The 19,035-nt window shown below is 34.3% G+C and overlaps 2 protein-coding genes and 2 pseudogenes across 2 annotated transcripts; 2 read left to right on the top strand and 2 right to left on the bottom strand.

The window, feature by feature from the left end:
• The first annotated feature begins 971 nt into the window (after nt 1-971).
• On the top strand, nt 972-6,922 carry LOC116118372 (pentatricopeptide repeat-containing protein At4g35850, mitochondrial). The gene is made up of 12 exons (XM_031404360.1): nt 972-1,060; nt 1,148-1,446; nt 1,826-1,891; nt 1,995-2,092; nt 2,711-2,828; nt 2,913-3,119; nt 4,072-4,148; nt 4,934-5,027; nt 5,759-5,824; nt 5,938-6,015; nt 6,133-6,234; nt 6,486-6,922. The coding sequence occupies exons 1-12, from the start codon at nt 1,036-1,038 to the stop codon at nt 6,588-6,590; spliced, it is 1,335 nt and encodes a 444-aa protein (XP_031260220.1). The 5' UTR covers nt 972-1,035; the 3' UTR covers nt 6,591-6,922.
• A 519-nt stretch (nt 6,923-7,441) lies between these two features.
• On the top strand, nt 7,442-10,645 carry LOC116118300 (pre-rRNA-processing protein esf2-like). Its single transcript, XM_031404283.1, has 8 exons — nt 7,442-7,529; nt 7,642-8,330; nt 8,568-8,646; nt 8,874-8,941; nt 9,304-9,393; nt 9,492-9,622; nt 9,993-10,145; nt 10,228-10,645. Exons 2-8 carry the CDS (start codon nt 7,643-7,645, stop codon nt 10,243-10,245), a joined length of 1,227 nt encoding a protein of 408 aa, XP_031260143.1. The 5' UTR covers nt 7,442-7,529; nt 7,642; the 3' UTR covers nt 10,246-10,645.
• A 122-nt stretch (nt 10,646-10,767) lies between these two features.
• Nucleotides 10,768-13,805, bottom strand: LOC116118332 (annotated as a pseudogene).
• A 2,730-nt stretch (nt 13,806-16,535) lies between these two features.
• LOC116118298 lies at nt 16,536-18,747 on the bottom strand (annotated as a pseudogene).
• Nucleotides 18,748-19,035: the final 288 nt, after the last annotated feature.

The following is a 19,035-nucleotide window of genomic DNA, read 5'->3' as shown; positions in this document are numbered from 1 at the left end:
ACTTAATTTACAATCTTTCCTTTCTTTTCAAATTTTATTTGCTTGTTATTATTCTTCACAGGAGTCAAAACTATGTCCAGCATTCCAATTTGATAATTATAGCGTCTTCTACTCTAACTAAATCGGATAACCATGACACAGACTAATGATAATAGAAGTAAAACCCAAAACCAGGTGTTAAATAAGAAACATAAGTACAACTTTGTAAAGACACCTTTTTCACAAACTGAGTAGCTAAAAACATGCAAGTCAAATTTATAACTTCAAAGTTAATTAAGCAAAAGAGAGAGTGTTTTAACTTTATGGGTATTTATGTAAATTTATTATTTAAAAAAAACTGTTTGAACCGTTGAAAAATAAACTCCCAAGCACAGGTTGAGTGTTTTAAAAAGTAAAAACCGCTAATAAAAACCCTTCAAAACTGCTACGATGGTTTACCCTCATAATCGCTACCATAAAAACTCCCAAGCAGACCCTAAAACTCTTACCCGGTCAATAATTCTAGGGGCTCTTTCTCGACTAGTAATTCTAGGGCCTTAGATGATTAATTGAGGTATGCGTAAGTTAGCCCAAACACCCCCAATGAAAAAAAAAAAAAAAAAAACACTTAAAATGTTTCATATCTTATAACTAAGATATTAATAGAATAATTTCAAGGGTGTCACTTTTTATTTCAAATATATGAATTTTAATATAATTTCTAAATTATTGGATTAATTCACTTTAAATAGTTAAATATTTGAGGCAATTTATTCATTCAAAATAATGTAATACGAATTTATAAAAAAAAAAAAAAAAAAAATGATTATATTTACGTTCATTTTCATGCAACTTGGGCCAATAAGTCAACATAGCCTAACAAGTGAACGGGCTTCACGCTTCAGTATTATTGGTAGGCCCATGATAATCATTTGGGCTTAACTTAAGAAACTACATAAACGGTGCGTTTCATGCCATCACAAAAGGGCTTTTCTTCTTTGTTCTAAAATCTTGAACATCCAGCTCTGCACTAAACCCTTTCACTCTCCTTCCGCCATGAAACTCCTCCAATCGATTTACAGTAACATTATTACTTCACATCTCCACTTCCATTCAAACTTCCTATGTTTATAAGTTATTTCATTCTTTTTTGCTCCTTTTTGAGCAGGTCACCACAGATCACTGGGCCGAGCCCTGGGCCGCCGTTTCTTATGTGCTTCAACGGAGGCTTATGCCAGGCGAAACTACGCGAACAATCTCTCGGAGTACAACACGGTGGTCTTGTCAGTGGCTGCTCAGAGAAAACACTACTTGTTGAGAGACGTGTATTATGATATGTTGCTGGACGGCGTGCAGCCCACACGCGACGTTTTTCATTCGCTAATCGCTGGGACCATGAAAGGCAGTCGCTTGCAGGACGCTCTTTATTTTAAAGATCAAATGAAAGCCGGTGGTTCGCTTCCTGATGTGTGTTCGTTTTTCTTTGCTTCAATTTAAGCAGTTTTGCGAATTTTAATGAACTTTTCTGTATATGAATTTTAGTTGCTTATGTAATTACTTGAAAACATTCTTTCAAATTATGAAAATAATCACTGGCGAAAAATGTTGTACGATGTCACTTTTATGATGTTATTGGTTTGAATTTTTGGAAACATTTTCTAAGAAACTGTTACCAAACGTGTTTTTCTTGCTGTTTGAATTCAGAAAATACAAGTCATTTTGCAAAAACTTAAATGAACGCATCCTTAGTTACTCTGCAAGTTCTTACTGCTAAATTTTCCATTACTGTGTTTTGTTACATACTTCTGTTTGTTAATTGTGATGGCTGTATATGTCTGTGTAATAGGTTACTTTGTACAACTTTTTAATATCAACCTGTGGGAAATGTAAGAACTGTGACCAGGCAATTCGGGTATGTTTGTGTGTTTAATTTTATCAGAAACTAAAACCAGATTTTTTAAACTTCTAATATTTCGAGTCTGCCTTTTTGCATTTTGCTCCTCTTTTAATTGAAGATCTTTGAAGAAATGAAGAGCGATGAAGTTAAGCCAAATGGACCAACGTATGTCTGTTTGCTTAATGCATGTGCTGCAGCTGGCCGAATAGATCGAGTGTATGTTTCTTCTTTTCTGGTCCAACTCTTGTTTCTTCTTTTCTGGTCCAACTCTTCTCTCTTTTAGTTCAGTGGCTATGTCAGATCCTTAGCTCAGGGCTCCTCTGATCAGGTGGGCTTGGGTTGTATGCAATACATCAGTTGATGGGCTATGCTCGTTACCAGCTAATCAAATTTTTTAATGCTTTCTCGACAAGCTAACAATAGTTTATTGTTGCTACTTGGTTCACTGATAAATTTAGTCATTTATATGAGGTATTTGTTGAGATCATCACTCTTGAAATGATGTACTTTTTTCTGTATTAATTAGTATCTCATGTTCCTAGCAAAAAAATCAGTATCACACGTATTTGTTGAATTGACACCCCTGTAGAGGAAAAACAGTCTTGAGAGAATTGTTTGTTTTGGAGAAAAAAAATTCCTTAGTTGGTGATGAAAATGTCAACCATCTAACCTTGTGCATCATAGGACCCAAGTAACCACTGAAGTCTTTCTGTGTGCCTATCTTCTTGAGTCAATATCTGTCTCGTTGATTGAAGGCTACTATCATGTTGTGTCCTGTAATGGGTTGCTTTATCAACCTGCCTATGTTCATCCTTGTGTTAATTAATTTTACAGATATGCAATTGTTCGTGATATGACTGCAGCTGGTGCCGGGTTAAATAAGTTCTGCTATGCTGGACTTATAGCTGCACATATTAATAAGACACCTCGAACAGTTGATACAGCCGCCAAAGTATTTTATAACATTTCCATCTGCTTTGAATATGAATTCATTTTGCTTTTAAAAGCTTTTCTAATGGCTTCTTTATGTTGAAAGATTATTGAGTTTGTAGAAGCGTCAAAGGGTTGGACATCTGTTGAAGAATCAAGTACCAATGCAGAAAATGTAATGATGGGCGTTTCTGAAGAAGAATTGTACAATTTACCCACGGCTGATTATGCAGTCAAACGAGGATTTTTGAATAGGCAACTAACTGTATATCATGTTGCATTTCATGCTTGTGTTGAGCTTAGAAATGTAGAGGTAATATCTCACATTTTAGCTTGATTTATCATTACTACACAATGCAATTTCTACCAGCTTCTCTCTTCCTTTTTGTGCCTGTCTACATTGTGCTCATGCATGGAAGTTTCTGTTATATTTTGAATGATCTTCTTGCTTTTCATGATATTGGCAATATGATATATGTCTCTGACAAAGTGTATGATATTATATTACATCTGCCGATTTAGAAATGCTAGTCCTTCATTTCTACAGTAGAAATCCTCTCTGTCTGTAATGGCTATAAATCAGTCTGTACTTGTACCATATTGCTTTTCTGATTAGGCTGAAGCTTAGTAAGAAAATATAATAACTTTTACGTGGAAGTGGCCTTTAAGTTTATTACCACTCTTTGCCAGTTCTTTGTTGTGAATCCATGGGTCTGTCATAAATGTTTAAGAGTTGTTGAACTGTAAATATATGTCATATACCATTTTGACACCAAAAAGATTCTATACCTTATTGTTTATATCATTATAAAATTCTCTTTATTTACGTTTTTAACATATTTAGCTGTTCACTGGAAGCTTACATCAACTTGTGAATGGATTGTTGAGGTTCCTTTTTCTCGCTGAACAAGCTCAGCTTGAACCTAGATGTTTGAGTGGTAATATTTTGTGTAAATTCGTGGAGCACTATTTCATTGGTTGGTTTGTCTATTATTGAGCTTGTATTTGCATCCTATGCAAGCACAAACTGTAGGTATGAACTTTTGGTGATTGTGGAAGGGGTGCATTCTTACTTATCCAGCTCAAAAAAAAAAAAAAAAAAAAAAAATGAATTTACCCTGCTCTCTTTAGTTTTAGCAAACTTAAAAACATTACCAAACTATGAACTTTTTCATGATCATTAGTACTGTATTTTTATGCTGCATAAAGAACTTGCTGCCAATTTGTCCCTGTTAATTTTTGCATATTCTTTTTTGTTGTGATAGGCAATGGAAACACTTTTGGAGATGCTTAAGAAGGAAGGAAATGTTCCTGATGTCTTTATTGTGATGCAGACAATCAGGTATAGTTGTTATTAATTAATTTCTAAGTTCCTGCTTAATCATTCTTTTCATACCTGGAAACTTATCAATCTTTCCTATGGTTTCAGTGAGTTCTAAAGTAGTGGGGCTATTTGTGGATCTTACTACTGTAGTAGCCAGGAAACTTGTGGGACATAATATTTAAAGTTTTATCTTATGGTTGAAATTGAGGCCTTTTGCCTCTAAGTCTAACACTTGGGGATTCTCAACCTTGTTATTAAGATACCTATTGTATGCATTATGTATATTTGCATACATGTTGTTTAATACTGATTCATTTGTACATTTATATGGACTATCAAAAGATATCTGATTTGATTCTGAGTTTTGCTATTTTTTTTTCTTTTTTCATTATTTGAAATTTTGGTTGTTAATCATTTTGTGAGTGGGAACTGTTGCATGTAGTATTGACATTGTCGTGTACTTCTGAAAACTTGAGCATTTGGTGTATATATATGGGGCTTCCTTTTGTGTTGTTCGTGTGCTTTTTCCTACTATTGTTATGAAGTATGTAAATTTGTTTGGTTCTTTTTCTTTGCTTGTTCCTGACGTATATAATTGCTACATGTCTCTCAATTGTTAGAAAATCTTTTTGATGTTGCGCTTTATTCAAGTTATACTTGAGATATTAAGTGAATGAACTGATCAGTAATTCGCCATACCAAAACACTACACTTCATTGACTGGATTGTATCCGTTTAATCTTTAATTTGGCTCTTTCGACTGTAATAAATTTCAAAATGTATTTGGCTCCATTTTCATTCAGGTGCTATATGTATTCTGGAGACATTGATCGTGGCCATAAAACTTTTGAAGACTATATGAATTCAGGGAAGCCTCGTGTGATGGAACTATATGTGGTGAGTTTTGTGATAGGAATATATCTGCAATTTTTCTTTTTCAATTCATAAGAAACTATGAAGGTCTTGTGTGATAAAGCTTAAAGAACTATTCATAATGTTTATAAGAAAGCCCAAATAAGAACCAACTAAAAATCTGGCAAGAAACATCCAACTTTCAAAACTATACCAAATCAGCTTGTACTATAATAACCGGAAACTCCCTCCTGATTCAATTGAGTTTAAAAGAAAAAAAAATATATCTCAAAATTCTTTTGACATTGATGCCCAAAGGGAAGCTAAAGGCAGAACTCTATCATACGAATGTTTCTATTTGGAGTTCTCGGGTTGTTTCCTCTGTAAATCCTTAAGTCTCCTAAATGATTGATGATCCCTCTTTCACTTATTTATTGCCGGCTAATGATTTGGAAGATCAAAGTTCTCTGATAGTTTCAATTTGGATTGAGAGAAATTGAAGGATTTATTTATGTTAAGGGAGAGGGAGGTAATATATATGCAGTTGGCTAAGATATTTTTATCTCTTAGTTCAGGAGTTCATTTTGTTGTGAGTTTGTTGAAAAATGCAATATCTAAACTATCTGGTTTAGTCACTGGCTATTGTTCCATATTTGCTAGTTCAATTCATTTGAAATTATTTAGAGCAGTAGGTTGGTATTTACCTTAAAATTTATAAGCAATTAAGATGATTTGGGAGAACAGAGACTAAACTACTTTTAACCTGCGTGGTGTAGACACTTATAGAGGGAGCCATGGTTGGGTATACTCCCAGGGGCATGCAACTTGCCGAAAAGACTCTGGTATGCTAAGTTATATGTAGATTTATTTAATTATCTTTGTTGATGTATTATTAGTATTATGATCTTTGTGATGGTCCGTTTTACTCATCATACGGTTTTCCTCTCGAATGCAGTTAAGCCTGAATGATAAGGGCTTCTACTTGACCCATAAACAGGGAAGTGACCTCCTCATTGCAGCATCTGGAGAGAAGGTGAGAGAATATGATGGTTACAAGATGGATTCCTGTGGCTAGTTTTTGTTTTACTCCATCTAAAATGATACTTATTGACTACCTTTTATTTAATGTTTCTATTGTCTTTTTATGCAGACGGGTGGATATACCACTGCAAATTTGATTTGGGACATGATGCAAGCTCGCAAAATTCCTCTATCATTTGCAGCGGTGGAAGCATATTATTATGGCTTAAAAGTAAGTCTTCTTGCCGTGATTAGTATTCACCAGAATTTTTGACATCTGAAGTATTGTCTCTTTTAGAGTTTAATCTACACATTCCTATGCTAAGCTTTAAAGGTTGAAACTTCCCTAGGTAGATGAAAAGGAATTTAAAGTTAGACCTACGGGAACTTTTTTTTTTTTTTTTTTTTTTGTGATGGTGGATCTTTAAATTTGTGAAGATTTTTACATGATTCTTATTATCTTTTTTCCTGGGGAAATTGCAGGGACGGCAGATACCCGAAGATGATCCAAGACTGCTATTAGTTTTTCATACCTATGACAACTTACGTCCAAATTTCGGACGGCAGACACAGACACGGACACAGTAGTTGCCTAAGATGGACTGACAAACTCGGTTGGAAGATGAGGATATATTCACCGGTCACCACCAGCATAGTCTGTGATAAATAGTTTTGCTTTACGTAGCCTTGTTATTATTTTTGAAGCAGAAATGTGACACCAAGTTTCATCCGCAAAGTTATCCATAATGTCAGAATTTGATGTTAATCGGATCCTTCATTCATACTATCAGATATTTGGAAATCTATTTTATCTGTATTTTTTTTTGCATAATTAAGGTCTAGGCTTGTAATAAATCGACCAAATATGTGGTTCTTGATTGACTAGAAGTCAGCAGCGTGTTATTTATTTATTTTTATAATCGGAGTGTGCAGATCAATTTACGTATATCTCAACTAATTTTTCAGAGTCTTAAAACTATTGATCGGATAAAAATTTCAGCGACTATCTCTATTTGCAATAGGAAAGGTACTCGAATTTAAGATATTTTTAATAATTCATTTAAAAATCTCTATCGAGTCACTCTGGCATTTAAAAGTCATTTAAAAGTAGTTGCAATGTGATATACAGGAAGTGTGGATAAATTATTCTCATTTGATAAAATTCGGAGCAAAATAAAAAATAAAAATGTATAGAATGTGGGGATTCTAGTTATCGCCCTGAAATATTGTTTTTCGTATTTTATTATGCAACCAAATTGGCTCATTTAAGTGTAGATGATATAAAAAATTAAAAATATTGTGGCTTAACGGAAGATTTTGGGCTTTTTCAATGACTTCACCGGATATGCCATGCTGGCGGGTGTTTCAAAATACCCGGATCAGGTACCCGGGACCCGGTCTTTATAATTTAAAATAAATAAAGAAATAAAAGCCGAAACCCTTAAACTAAAACACTGCATTCTTTCTCCATCGCTAAAACTCACCACCTTACGCCCACATCGCCCTGCGGCAGCAGATAGTGCCAGTGTATTCTTTATCGCCGCTTCTTTTGTTAATTTTTTTTTTTTTTAATATACTGATTACATGTTTCCTTCTGTGGTCTTTTAAGTGTAATTGCTTGTTTCAATTCAATAAACAGAATGGCAGAGGAAGAGCACAAGATTAGTGGAATTAGTTCGCCTATCACTGGGGATAGTCCAAAATCAAGTGGTAGGAGTGCAAATAGATGGGAAAAGAAAAAGGAAAAACGATTGTTAAAGAAAACGGTGGAGGCTGAGGAAAGCCAAGATGTTAGTAGAGAGCGGCTGATGGAAGAGAATTCAAAACCTAATGATGCCGTTTTAGAAAGTGGATGGACTAAAGGGAACAAAAAATTGTTGAAGGAGGCTGCTAATGTGGAGAAAAACGAAATTACGGGAATGAGCGCTCTGGAGGAGAGGAATTTAAAATCAAATGATGAAAGGGTGAAAAAACAGAAAAATAGAAGAAATAAAGGATTGTTGAAGGAAACTAATAAATCTGAGGATGAATTAGAGGGAGATGGAGAGAGTATTCCTGAGGAGTTTAATCCAAAATCTACTGATGGAGGTTCAGATAATGGGGCGAATGAGACAGAGAATGCGTTGTTAGGGGGAGCTAATGAACGTGAGGAAGAGCAAGAGAATCGTAAAAGTAAAAGGAAGCAGCGACTATTAGAGGAAGCTGCTAAGGCTGAACAACGCGGAGTTTGCTACTTGAGTCGAATTCCTCCGCACATGGATCATGTAAAGCTTCGTCAGATTCTCTCTCAATATGGGGAGATACTGCGGATTTATCTTGTACCTGAAGGTGATTGTTTCTTTGTGACTGAACACACAATACAGGATACCGACAATGAAATAATTATTTTGTTTCTCTTTTTATTGTTTTGATTAGTCAAAATTATTTAATGTGCCAAATCTGTTAGCTTAAGCTGAGAGAAACTATTTATTTATTTAATTTTTTCTTTTCCATTAGGAAGAGAGTGAAACTATGTTTTAGTGAAATTTAATTAACTGACAATGATCTGTTGATTTTATATTACAGGTCCTGCAGCCCAAGTACCTCGTAAGCGAGTAAATCGTAAGCGAGATGGTGGATTTCAAGAACAAGTTTTTTCAGAAGGGTATGTATGTTTGAATGAATATGCTCTAATCAATATGGCAGATATCTGCAACTAGTATTAAAAGTTGATTGTAGAGTGCTCATTTATGAATTACATAAGTTTTTTTGCCAACTCCAGAAAATGTGATGTCTCTTGTTGAATTGTGTCTTCCATTATTTTTGGCTCTTTAAGGTGCATTACATCCTTTTTTGCTGGCATACCGTCATATGATTGTCCTTTTTATGTAGGTGGGTTGAGTTCACCAAGAAAAGTGTTGCAAAGAGGGTTGCTAATATGTTAAATGGTGAACAAATTGGTATGGATACTTCACCAGGAATAGCACTTGCAGTTTTATTTTTATCATTAAAATTGGCCAACAGGTTTTATTAATCCCTGATAGTGCCCTGATTATAGACTTTTAATTCAGAAATGAGTCAGATATTTGTCGTTAAATGTGATAAACCAGTAACGTTTGGTTTTTTTCTAACTTTTAGTGCCATTTTTTCTATCTCATTTTACCTTTCTTGGCTCAGTTTTTGCTCTATCCTCTCACTTTTAGAGAATCATTTGGTTTGAGTTCGCTTATATCTTGCCTGGTGCTCTTTCATCTTTAATTGCAGTGGTTTCATTATGCTACATCTTTCTTACTCAATGCATTTATTTCTTATTCTTGTTTAGGTGGAAGGAAAAGGTCTTCGTTTTATTATGATCTTTGGAATATCAAGTACCTAAGAAAATTCAAATGGGATGATCTTACTGAAGAAATTGGTACAGTACTTGTTGAAATTTCCTTTGTCTTTTAGTTTTTTAATGCTTGTTGTTGCTGCAGTTCATTACAATTCTAAGTTGAGATACTAAAATTGCAGCTTACAAGAGTGCTGTTCGAGAGCAGAAACTAGCTCTAGAAATTTCTGCTGCAAAGAGGGAGCGGGATTTCTATCTGTCTAAAGTTGATAAGTCCCGTGCTCTGAGCTCTATAGAAGAACGATTAAAGAAGGTAAACAATGTGTACACCTCAATAATATGGGTTGCTTGTTTGCACAATCAGTGTTGATTTGTTTCTTGTTTCATAACATCTTATGAAATTTTCTGTATTTGATATATTTGTCCGTCCTTGAGTATATTGTTAGCATTGCTAAGTTTTATGGGGGATAGTGTGGATGACTTTAAACGACTTTTAATATTAGTGGATAAAGCAGGTCAAAAATCTTAATTTGTACAATTCACTTCCCAGTTATATATATTCTTGAGACAGAGATGTAGTTTAGATCCTAGATTTCACTTTTCTGTTCATTTAGATTGCGTTTTTTAGTGTATCATTTATTTTAGAAAACTCTCCATATTTATTTCTTCTTTTATCCTCACAGAAGCAAAAAGTGCAAAAAGAATCTGGAACCCATTATGAGCTCCCTGTTAGCCAGCAGCCAACAAAAGTGTTTCGTCAATTCCCACAGAAGCGACCAGTCGCAGATAATATAGCGCAAAGCAAACCTCGACTCTCAAAAGATATCCTAGCTGGGGTGAGTGTCATTTTGTTTCTCAGCAACAACTTAGCATGTGTATTAAAATGATCTGTTCCCTGAAACTTGCTTGTGATTGTAGGTATTTGGTGGTTCCTAATGATTGGATTTTCCAGTAATTTATGGTCAAGAAGAGATTTTAAAGTGAAATACAGAATGCCGGAATATTTATACACGAGATGAGGTATTGTTAACTGGTTTGTTTTTACAAGTCCGGTTTGTGAAGAATTGTAACATATCAGGAGCACATAGTATTTTTATTACAATTCTTCGATATCCCACAGCAATGTAATGGGCGCCTTGTTAGGAACATATTTTACCTTTTCGTAATGTGTAGCATTTTAGTAAATTTTCTATTAGAATTGTTTTTTGTATTAAATTCTGGGTGCAAACTGCAAAGTGCAAACCCAAATTTTATGGTGAATTGGTAATTGAGGCTCTGCAAGAATTAGCCCCTATAAACATGCTAAATCTTAGTCGACAAGACTCCAAAGATTTTGCATTTTACTTATGTTTCAAATGGTCTGACCAAACTAATATTAGAAGTCGTTTAAAGTCATTTTACTTCCCGGAAATTAAGTGAATTGTGATATGCACGGTTCAATATTCTTTTGGCCATAGAAAAAACACCATTCACTACACCCATAAAGCAATCTTTGGGCACTAAAATGAGATGAATGGAGGACAGTGACATTGATTCAGTGCAAAAGACAGGTGAGATAAGATCTATACATTGAATGTCATCCATAAAGTTTGATCACATTTTTTTTTTTGAGGATTATATATCCATATTAGTGTGTAGAAGGCCTATGTAAATTCCAGAAAGGGATTAACTACAGACTTTCAATTTTGGTTCCATTCAACTGCAACATCCACTTCTCTGAGCAACTGCTCCATCTCTAGCGCCTGATGGACCTTGTGGGCGTCCATACCCAACCTTTATTCCAGATGACTACAATCATTATTTAAAAAAAGGTTATACGTAAGGTAAATTTCCGATTTAGTATCAACAAAAATAAGACATAAAGAGTATCTTGTGGGCGCCGAACAAGATTGAAACAATCCATACTATGATTTGGCAGAAATCCAAATAAAAACTAAAAAGACATCAGTGAATAACAAAGTGCTTCAACGTTACCTCATTGGATACATCAAACACGCCTTCCTGAATATTTTGAAGGATCTTGGCAGCAGTTTTTATGAAGGCCTGTGAGAATAGTTACGGTACTCATTTAGCAATTAAGGATCAGCTGCCATGTCAATCGTGTTCCATAAATTGACGATAAAACTTCGCAGTTTTTGAGCCACACACAACACAATTGAAAATTAAAGACTGCTTAAAATTTGGTTCATTTAATCACCTCTTCAACATTCTGAGCTGTTCTTGCAGATGCTTCCAAAAATAAAAGCCCGTTTTCCTTTGCAAACTGTTCTCCTTCCTCCTTGCTAACAGCCCTCCGATGTGCAAGATCACACTTGTTCCCAATGAGCATAATTGTCATATTGGGATTTGCATGCTGCCTGGCATCCTCTAGCCAGCTTGCCAAATGATTAAATGTCTCTCTCCTGGAAACACAACAACTTTGGTTTTCAGTTTAAATCCAATATTCTAAAAGGAAAGGAACTGGTAGAAGATCTAGCAAATATATGCCACATAAGAGTAATGAAATTTATTTCCAATTTGCCCTATCAAAACTTATACTAGTTTGTGTAAAGAGAAGTTGCAGAGAGGAGAGGGGGAAGGGACGATTCCAATCTTGCTATCGCTTTCTTTCTCTCACATACACACGTATATGCAGGTTCATACTCACCTAGTTATATCATAAACCAGAAGTGCTCCAGCTGCTCCTCTGTAATAAGATCTCGTGATGGATCTGAAAGATTCTTGCCCAGCCTGAAATAGAGCCAAGGATCGCAGTTTACGAATAAGTGTAATGCATAAGGGTGCTTTGGCTAAGGACTAAAATGTTCAAGAATAGCAATTACGGCATAATGAAGAAAAATAAAATACATAAAGGATCTTACTGTATAAACATGATTTTCTATCATCTATTTCTTCCATTTATTAATTTCAATCACAATTACAGTACATGTACAAGGGAATAACATAAGGATCAAACTAAGACATCAAGTTTGACCTGCATACGACACAAAGCACAAATATACCCAAATTACCCTACAAAACCCACAAAACAGAAGGCACCATACAGCCTCAGCAAGTTCTCATCAGAACTTACTTAAAGATATTAAAACCGATGGCCTTTCATGGTGATAGAAGTAAAAACACAAAGTAACCATTGAAGCGGGGTCTTACAGGAATCAACAGAGTAATCTATTCTCCATCAAAACCAGCTTCTTTATGACAAAAGTTAAAACACAAAGATGTAAAATTCTTGCCCTCTAATGTGCAGTTAAAGTAGTAAGTTAGTGGATACACTTTCAGAACATGGAAGAATCTAAAAAATCCAATGACAAGATTGAAAACACTACATTTTTACCAGACATTATCCACTAAATTGATTCACAATGATTGGCCTATGGTTGATTGACAATGGGTGATTCTACATACAAGGAGGAGTTTGCACAGGAAGGTATGGAAAATCCTTATCCAAATAGTGGTCCTAATATAAGGTTTACACAAATTCAGTACTCAAAAAATTTCACGGCTAATTTTTTCTCTTCTTTTTTCACAAAGAAGAAGGAAAAAAAAAAAAAAAAAAAAAAAGCATAACTACCCACATGAGGTTCATAATTAGTTAAGTTAATTCAATTTTTCAAAGAAACGCGAATAAAACACCAGAAAAGAAAAGTAACATACAGTGTCCCAAATCTGAAGCTTGATAGGACGGCCATCGATGGTAACCTACGAGCACCAAACTCAACACCAATGGTGAGATCATGAACTGGCGGAACCTCTTGTCAGTGAACTGTAATCAGACATGATTTCCCTACTCCTGCAATCACAGCATAGAAAACCCCAAAATCAAAGTTAATACCTAAGAATTGAGAAGAACTAGGGTTTAATTAGTAAAGTTAAAAAAAAGTTACCAGTATCTCCGATGATTATGTACTTGAAGAATAATCGTAAGACATGTCTGATACGAAACGGTAGTTTTCGGACAAAAATAGGTCGCTGTCTGTGCGTTTAGTCTTGAGAAGTTGAGAATTGAAAGAGAGAAAAGGAATGAATACACGAAGAAGAAAGTACAAATGTAAAATAATAGATGAATTTCCAGATTAAGACGGCACCGTATTAATTGACCGACACGGACACGATTGCTTCTGTTTACTTGTAGGCTGGGACTTGTGTTGTGGACGTTAAAACTTAAATTCTTTCATTATTTATATATTAATCCATTTAAATAAAGAATTATTTGAGTTTTTTCTTAAGAAAATATGTAACTGCTGAGCCTATTTTAAATGGGTTTAGGTTTTGTTAGGTGGGAGTTAAACATTACCCACCAATTGGACAACTTTAATTATTTTATTTTAAAAAAAAAAAAGATAAATTAAATAGATTGGTGTATTATATGTGTTTTGCCAAATCAGTAATATTGATAATTAACTTAAATTTCTAATGGTAACTGTTATAAAATTATATATGATAACGAATTATAATATTGATGTATACGGTTGAATCACTAGAAAATATTACTTCATTAAGCTTCAATTATTACAATTTCTTTTAATATTTTTAATATTTTGTTTTTCATAACCAAAGTATCCTCGCAACTTACGTACACCTCAATTAATCGTCAGAGTTTATTAAACATCCTACATATCCAAAAGATTAGATAAGTCATAATATTATTAAAAGTTAAAATATTGTTGTAGATGATTCCAAGATTTAAACCCAAAACCTAAAAAAAGGAAGCTAACATCTTTAGGAAACCAACCCCTTAAGGTTTATTTGGGAGTTTTTTTTTTTTCACTGGTTTTGGGGAGTTTTTAATTAGACTGGTTTTGAGGTGTTTAAAAACTATTACTTGCCAGATTTTTTATGGACTGGTTTTGACTAGTTTAAAAACCCTTCAAAACCAGTATAGTATATTTTTTAAGGGTTTATAAAACACCCCAAATCAGAGTGTTTTGGCTGGTTTAAAAATTTATCCCAAAAAACCCCCTTTCCACTATTATTCATATGCAATAATCCCTTTGCTGGTTTAAAAATTTCTTCAAACCCCATTCAATCTTCAACTTTTAGATAACCATTACAATACTTTTGAATCTTTTATCTTAGGCTTTCTAATCCTTTATTAGAGATACGAAGGTTTTTCTTTCCTTCTTCTTCATTTTCCCCTTCAACTTTTTGTTCTTTTAATCTGGTAAACTCCTCTGTAGGCTGTATACAATTTAACTGCACTTCTTTACCAGTTGTTTTACAAAATTATGTAGTTTTTCCTCTATTTGATTGAATCCTTGTCAGTTTGTTAAATAAAGATTGTTTTTGATAGCTTTGCTTCACTGATTGAAGAAAAGAACAAAAAACTATTTTTTAGAAATGCTGTTATATTGATAATTTGCGAAGTCCAACATTGTGGCAGCATATTTATTCTCTTAAAATGACAGATTTCGAATGATTGTGTGATGAATTAAGGGAGTGTTTGTCTAAGCTTATAAGCTAGTCAAACTAGTTTATAAGCTCCAAAATTAAGCTGACCTGTTTGTTTATAACTTTTTTGAGTTTATAAGTTTTTTTTTTTTTTTTTTTAACTTATAAGCTAGTTTGACAAAGTATATTATCATATTATCCTTGTTTAATTTTAAAATTCCATAGTACACCCCAATTTATTATTTTAAAAAACTGTCAGAACCGTTAGAAAATAAACTCTCAAACACAGATTGGATGTTTTAAAAACCGCTACTAAAAACTCCTTAAAACCGCTACGGTGACTTACTCTCAAAACCTTTACCATAAAACTCTCAAGCAGACCCTTAAGATTAATTATTACAATTCTTGTTCGATGCTTTTGGATTTGCCTACAACCCCAAGACAATTCAATTCTTTCTTTTCCTTTAAAATCATGATATACTTGGTTTCATGCAGCAAGCCGTATATTTCAACGTGCCTTTCAAGTTTTCCTATCCCATCATCTTATTTTTTAGAGTGACTTAAACAACCTTCACAACAAATTTTGACATCATAAAAATCAAGGGGTTTAAATTTTATTTTTCTTATAAAAAGAGAAAAGGAAAAGGAAATTCTTAAAGTTCATTCAAGCAATTCTCATATCCCATGGTAACTCAAGTTGAAACGCATCGCAAGGTCAAATTATCTTAATTTGTACAATTCACTTCCCAGTTATATATATTCTTGAGACAGAGATGTAGTTAGATCTAGATTTCACTTTTCTGTTCATTAGATTGCGTTTTTTAGTGTATCATTATTTTAGAAAACTCTCCATATTATTCTTCTTTATCCTCACAGAGCAAAAAGTGCAAAGAATCGGAACCCATTATGAGTCCCTGTTAGCCAGCAGCAACAAAAGTGTTTCGTCAATTCCCACAGAAGCGACCAGTCGCAGATAATATAGCGCAAAGCAAACCTCGACTCTCAAAAGACATCCTAGCTGGGGTGAGTGACATTTGTTCTCAGCAACAATTAGCATGTGTATTAAAATGATCTGTTCCCTGAAACTTGCTTGTGATTGTAGGTATTGGGGTTCTAATGATTGGATTTTCCAGTAATTTATGGTCAAGAAGAGATTTTAAAGTGAATACAGAATGCCGGAATATTTATACACGAGATGAGGTATTGTAACTGGTTTGTTTTTACAAGTCGGTTTGTGAAGAATTGTAACATATCAGGAGCACATATATTACAATTCTACGATATCCCACAGCAATGTAACGGCGCCTTGTTAGGAACATATTTTACCTTTCGTAATGTGTAGCATTTTAGTAAATTTTCTATTAGAATTGTTTTTTGTATTAAATTATGGGTGCAAACCCAAATTTATGGTGATTGAGGCTCTGCTAGTATTAGCCCCAATAAACATGATAAATCTTAGTCGACAAGACTCCAAAGATTTTGCATTTTACTTATCTTTAAATGGACTGACCAAACTAATATTAGAAGTCGTTTAAAGTCATTTACTTCCCAGAAATAAGGAATTGTGATATGCACCGGTTCAATATTCTTTTGGCCATAGAAAAAACACCATTCACACATTCATACACCCATAAAGCAATCTTTGGGCACTGAAATGAGAGAATGGAGGACAGTGACATTGATTCAGTGCAAAAAACAGGTGAGATAAGATCTATACATTGATGTCATCCATAAAGTTTGATCACATTTTTTTTTTGAGGATTATATATCCATATTAGTGTGTAGAGGCCTATGTAAATCCAGAAAGGGATTAACTAAGATTTCAATTTTGGTTCCATTCAACTGCAACATCCACTCTCTGAGCAACTGCTCCATCTCTAGCGCCTGATGGACCTTGTGGGCGTCCATACCCAACCTTATTCCAGATGACTACAATCATTATTTAAAAAAAGGTTATACATAAGGTAAATTTCCGATTTAGTATCAACAAAAATAGACATAAAGAGTATCTTGTGGGCGCCGAACAAGATTGAAACAATCCATACTATGATTTGCAGAAACCAAATAAAACTAAAAAGACATAAGTGAAAACAAAGTGCTTCAACGTTACCTCATTGGATACATCAAACACGCCTTCCTGAATATTTGAAGGATCTTGGCAGCAGTTTTATGAAGGCCTGTGAGATAGTTACGGTACCCATTTAGCAATAAGGATCAGCTGCCATGTCAATCGTGTTCCATAAATTGACGATAAAACTTCGCAGTTTTGAGCCACACACAACACAATTGAAAATTAAAGACTGCTTAAAATTTGGTTCATTTAATCACCTCTTCAACATTCTGAGCTGTTCTTGCAGATGTTCCAAAAATAAAAGCCGTTTTCCTTTGCAAACTGTTCTCCTCTCCTTGCTAACAGCCCTCCGAGTTGCAAGATCACACTTGTTCCCAATGAGCATAATTGTCATATTGGGATTTGCATGCTGCCTGGCATCCTCTAGCCAGCTTGCCAAATGATTAAAGTCTCTCTCTCCGGACAACAGAACAACTTGGGTTTTCAGTTTAAATCCATATTCTAAAAGGAAAGGAACTGGTAGAAGATTAGCAATATATGCCACATAAGAGTAATGAAATTATTTCCAATTTGCCCTATCAAAACTTATACTAGTTTGTGTAAAGAGAAGTTGCAGAGAGGAGAGGGGGAAGGGACGATTCCAATCTTGCTATCGCTTTCTTTCTCTCACTACACACAGTATATGCAGGTTCATACTCACCTAGTTATATCATAAACCAGAAGTGCTCCAGCTGCTCCTCTGTAATAAGATCTCGTGATGGATCTGAAAGATTCTTGCCCAGCCTGAAATAGAGCCAAGGATCGCAGTTTCGAATAAGTGTAATGCATAAGGGTGCTTTGGCTAAGGACTAAAATGTTCAAGAATAGCAATTACGGCATAATGAAGAAAAATAAAATACATAAAGGTATTACTGTATAAACATGATTTTCTATCATCTATTTCCCATTTATTAATTTCAATCACAATTACAGTACATGTACAAGGGAATAACATAAGGATCAAACTAAGACATCAAGTTTGACCTGCATACGACACAAAGCACAAATATACCCAAATACCCTACAAAACCCAAAACAGAAGGCACCATACAGCCTCAGCAAGTTCTCATCAGAACTTACTTAAAGATATTAAAACCGATGCCTTTCATGGTGATAGAAGTAAAAACACAAAGTAACCATTGAAGCGGGGTCTTCAGGAATCAACAGAGTAATCTATTCTCCATCAAAACCACTTCTTTATGACAAAAGTAAAACACAAAGATTAAATTCTTGCCCTCTAATGTGCAGTTAAAGTAGTAAGTTAGTGGATACACTTTCAGAACATGGAAGAATCTAAAAAATCCAAGACAAGATTGAAAACCACTATATTGTACCCAGAACATTATCACTTAAGTGATTCACAATGAATTGGCCTATGGTTGATTGACAATTGGGTGATTCTACATAAAAGGAGGAGTTTGCACAGGAAGGTATGGAAAATCCTTATCCAAAAGTAGTGGTCCTAATATAAGGGTTTACACAAATTCAGTATCTCAAAAAATTTCACGGAATTTTTTCTCTTTCTTTTTCACAAAAGAGAAGGAAAAAAAAAAAAAAAAAAAAAAAAGCAAATACCCACATGAGGTTCATAAATTAGTTAAGTTAATTCAATTTTTCAAAGAAACGCGAATAAAACACCAGAAAAAGAAAAGTAACATACAGTGTCCCAAATCTGAAGCTTGATAGGACGGCCATCGATGGTAACCATACGAGCACCAAACTCAACACCAATGGTGAGATCATGAACTGGCTGGAACCTCTTGTCAGTGAACTGTAATAGCAGACATGATTTCCCTACTCCTGCAATCACAGCATAGAAAACCCCAAAATCAAGTTAATACCTAAGAAAGTTGAGGAAGAACTAGGGTTTAATTAGTAAAGTTAAAAAAAAGTACCAGTATCTCCGATGATTTGTACTTGAAGAGATAATCGTAAGACATGTCTGATACGAAACGGTAGTTTTCGTACAAAAATAGGTCGCTGTCTGTGCGTTTAGTCTTGAGAGTTGAGAATTGAAAGAGAGAAGAAGGAATGAATACAACGAAGAAGAAAGTACAAATGTAAAATAATAGATGAATTTCAGATTAAGACGGCACCGTATTAAGACCGACACGGACACGATTGCTTCTGTTTACTTGTAGGCTGGGACTTGTGTTGTGGACGTTAAAACTTAAATTTTTCATTATTTATAATTTATCCATTTAAATAAAGAAATTAGTGTGAGTTTT

The sequence above is a fragment of the Pistacia vera genome, unplaced genomic scaffold (genome assembly GCF_008641045.1).
Source record: "Pistacia vera cultivar Batoury unplaced genomic scaffold, PisVer_v2 Contig840, whole genome shotgun sequence".
NCBI classification, from domain to species: domain Eukaryota; kingdom Viridiplantae; phylum Streptophyta; class Magnoliopsida; order Sapindales; family Anacardiaceae; genus Pistacia; species Pistacia vera.
Note: the sequence above shows the minus strand (reverse complement) of the source record. Positions and strands in the feature narration are given on the sequence as shown.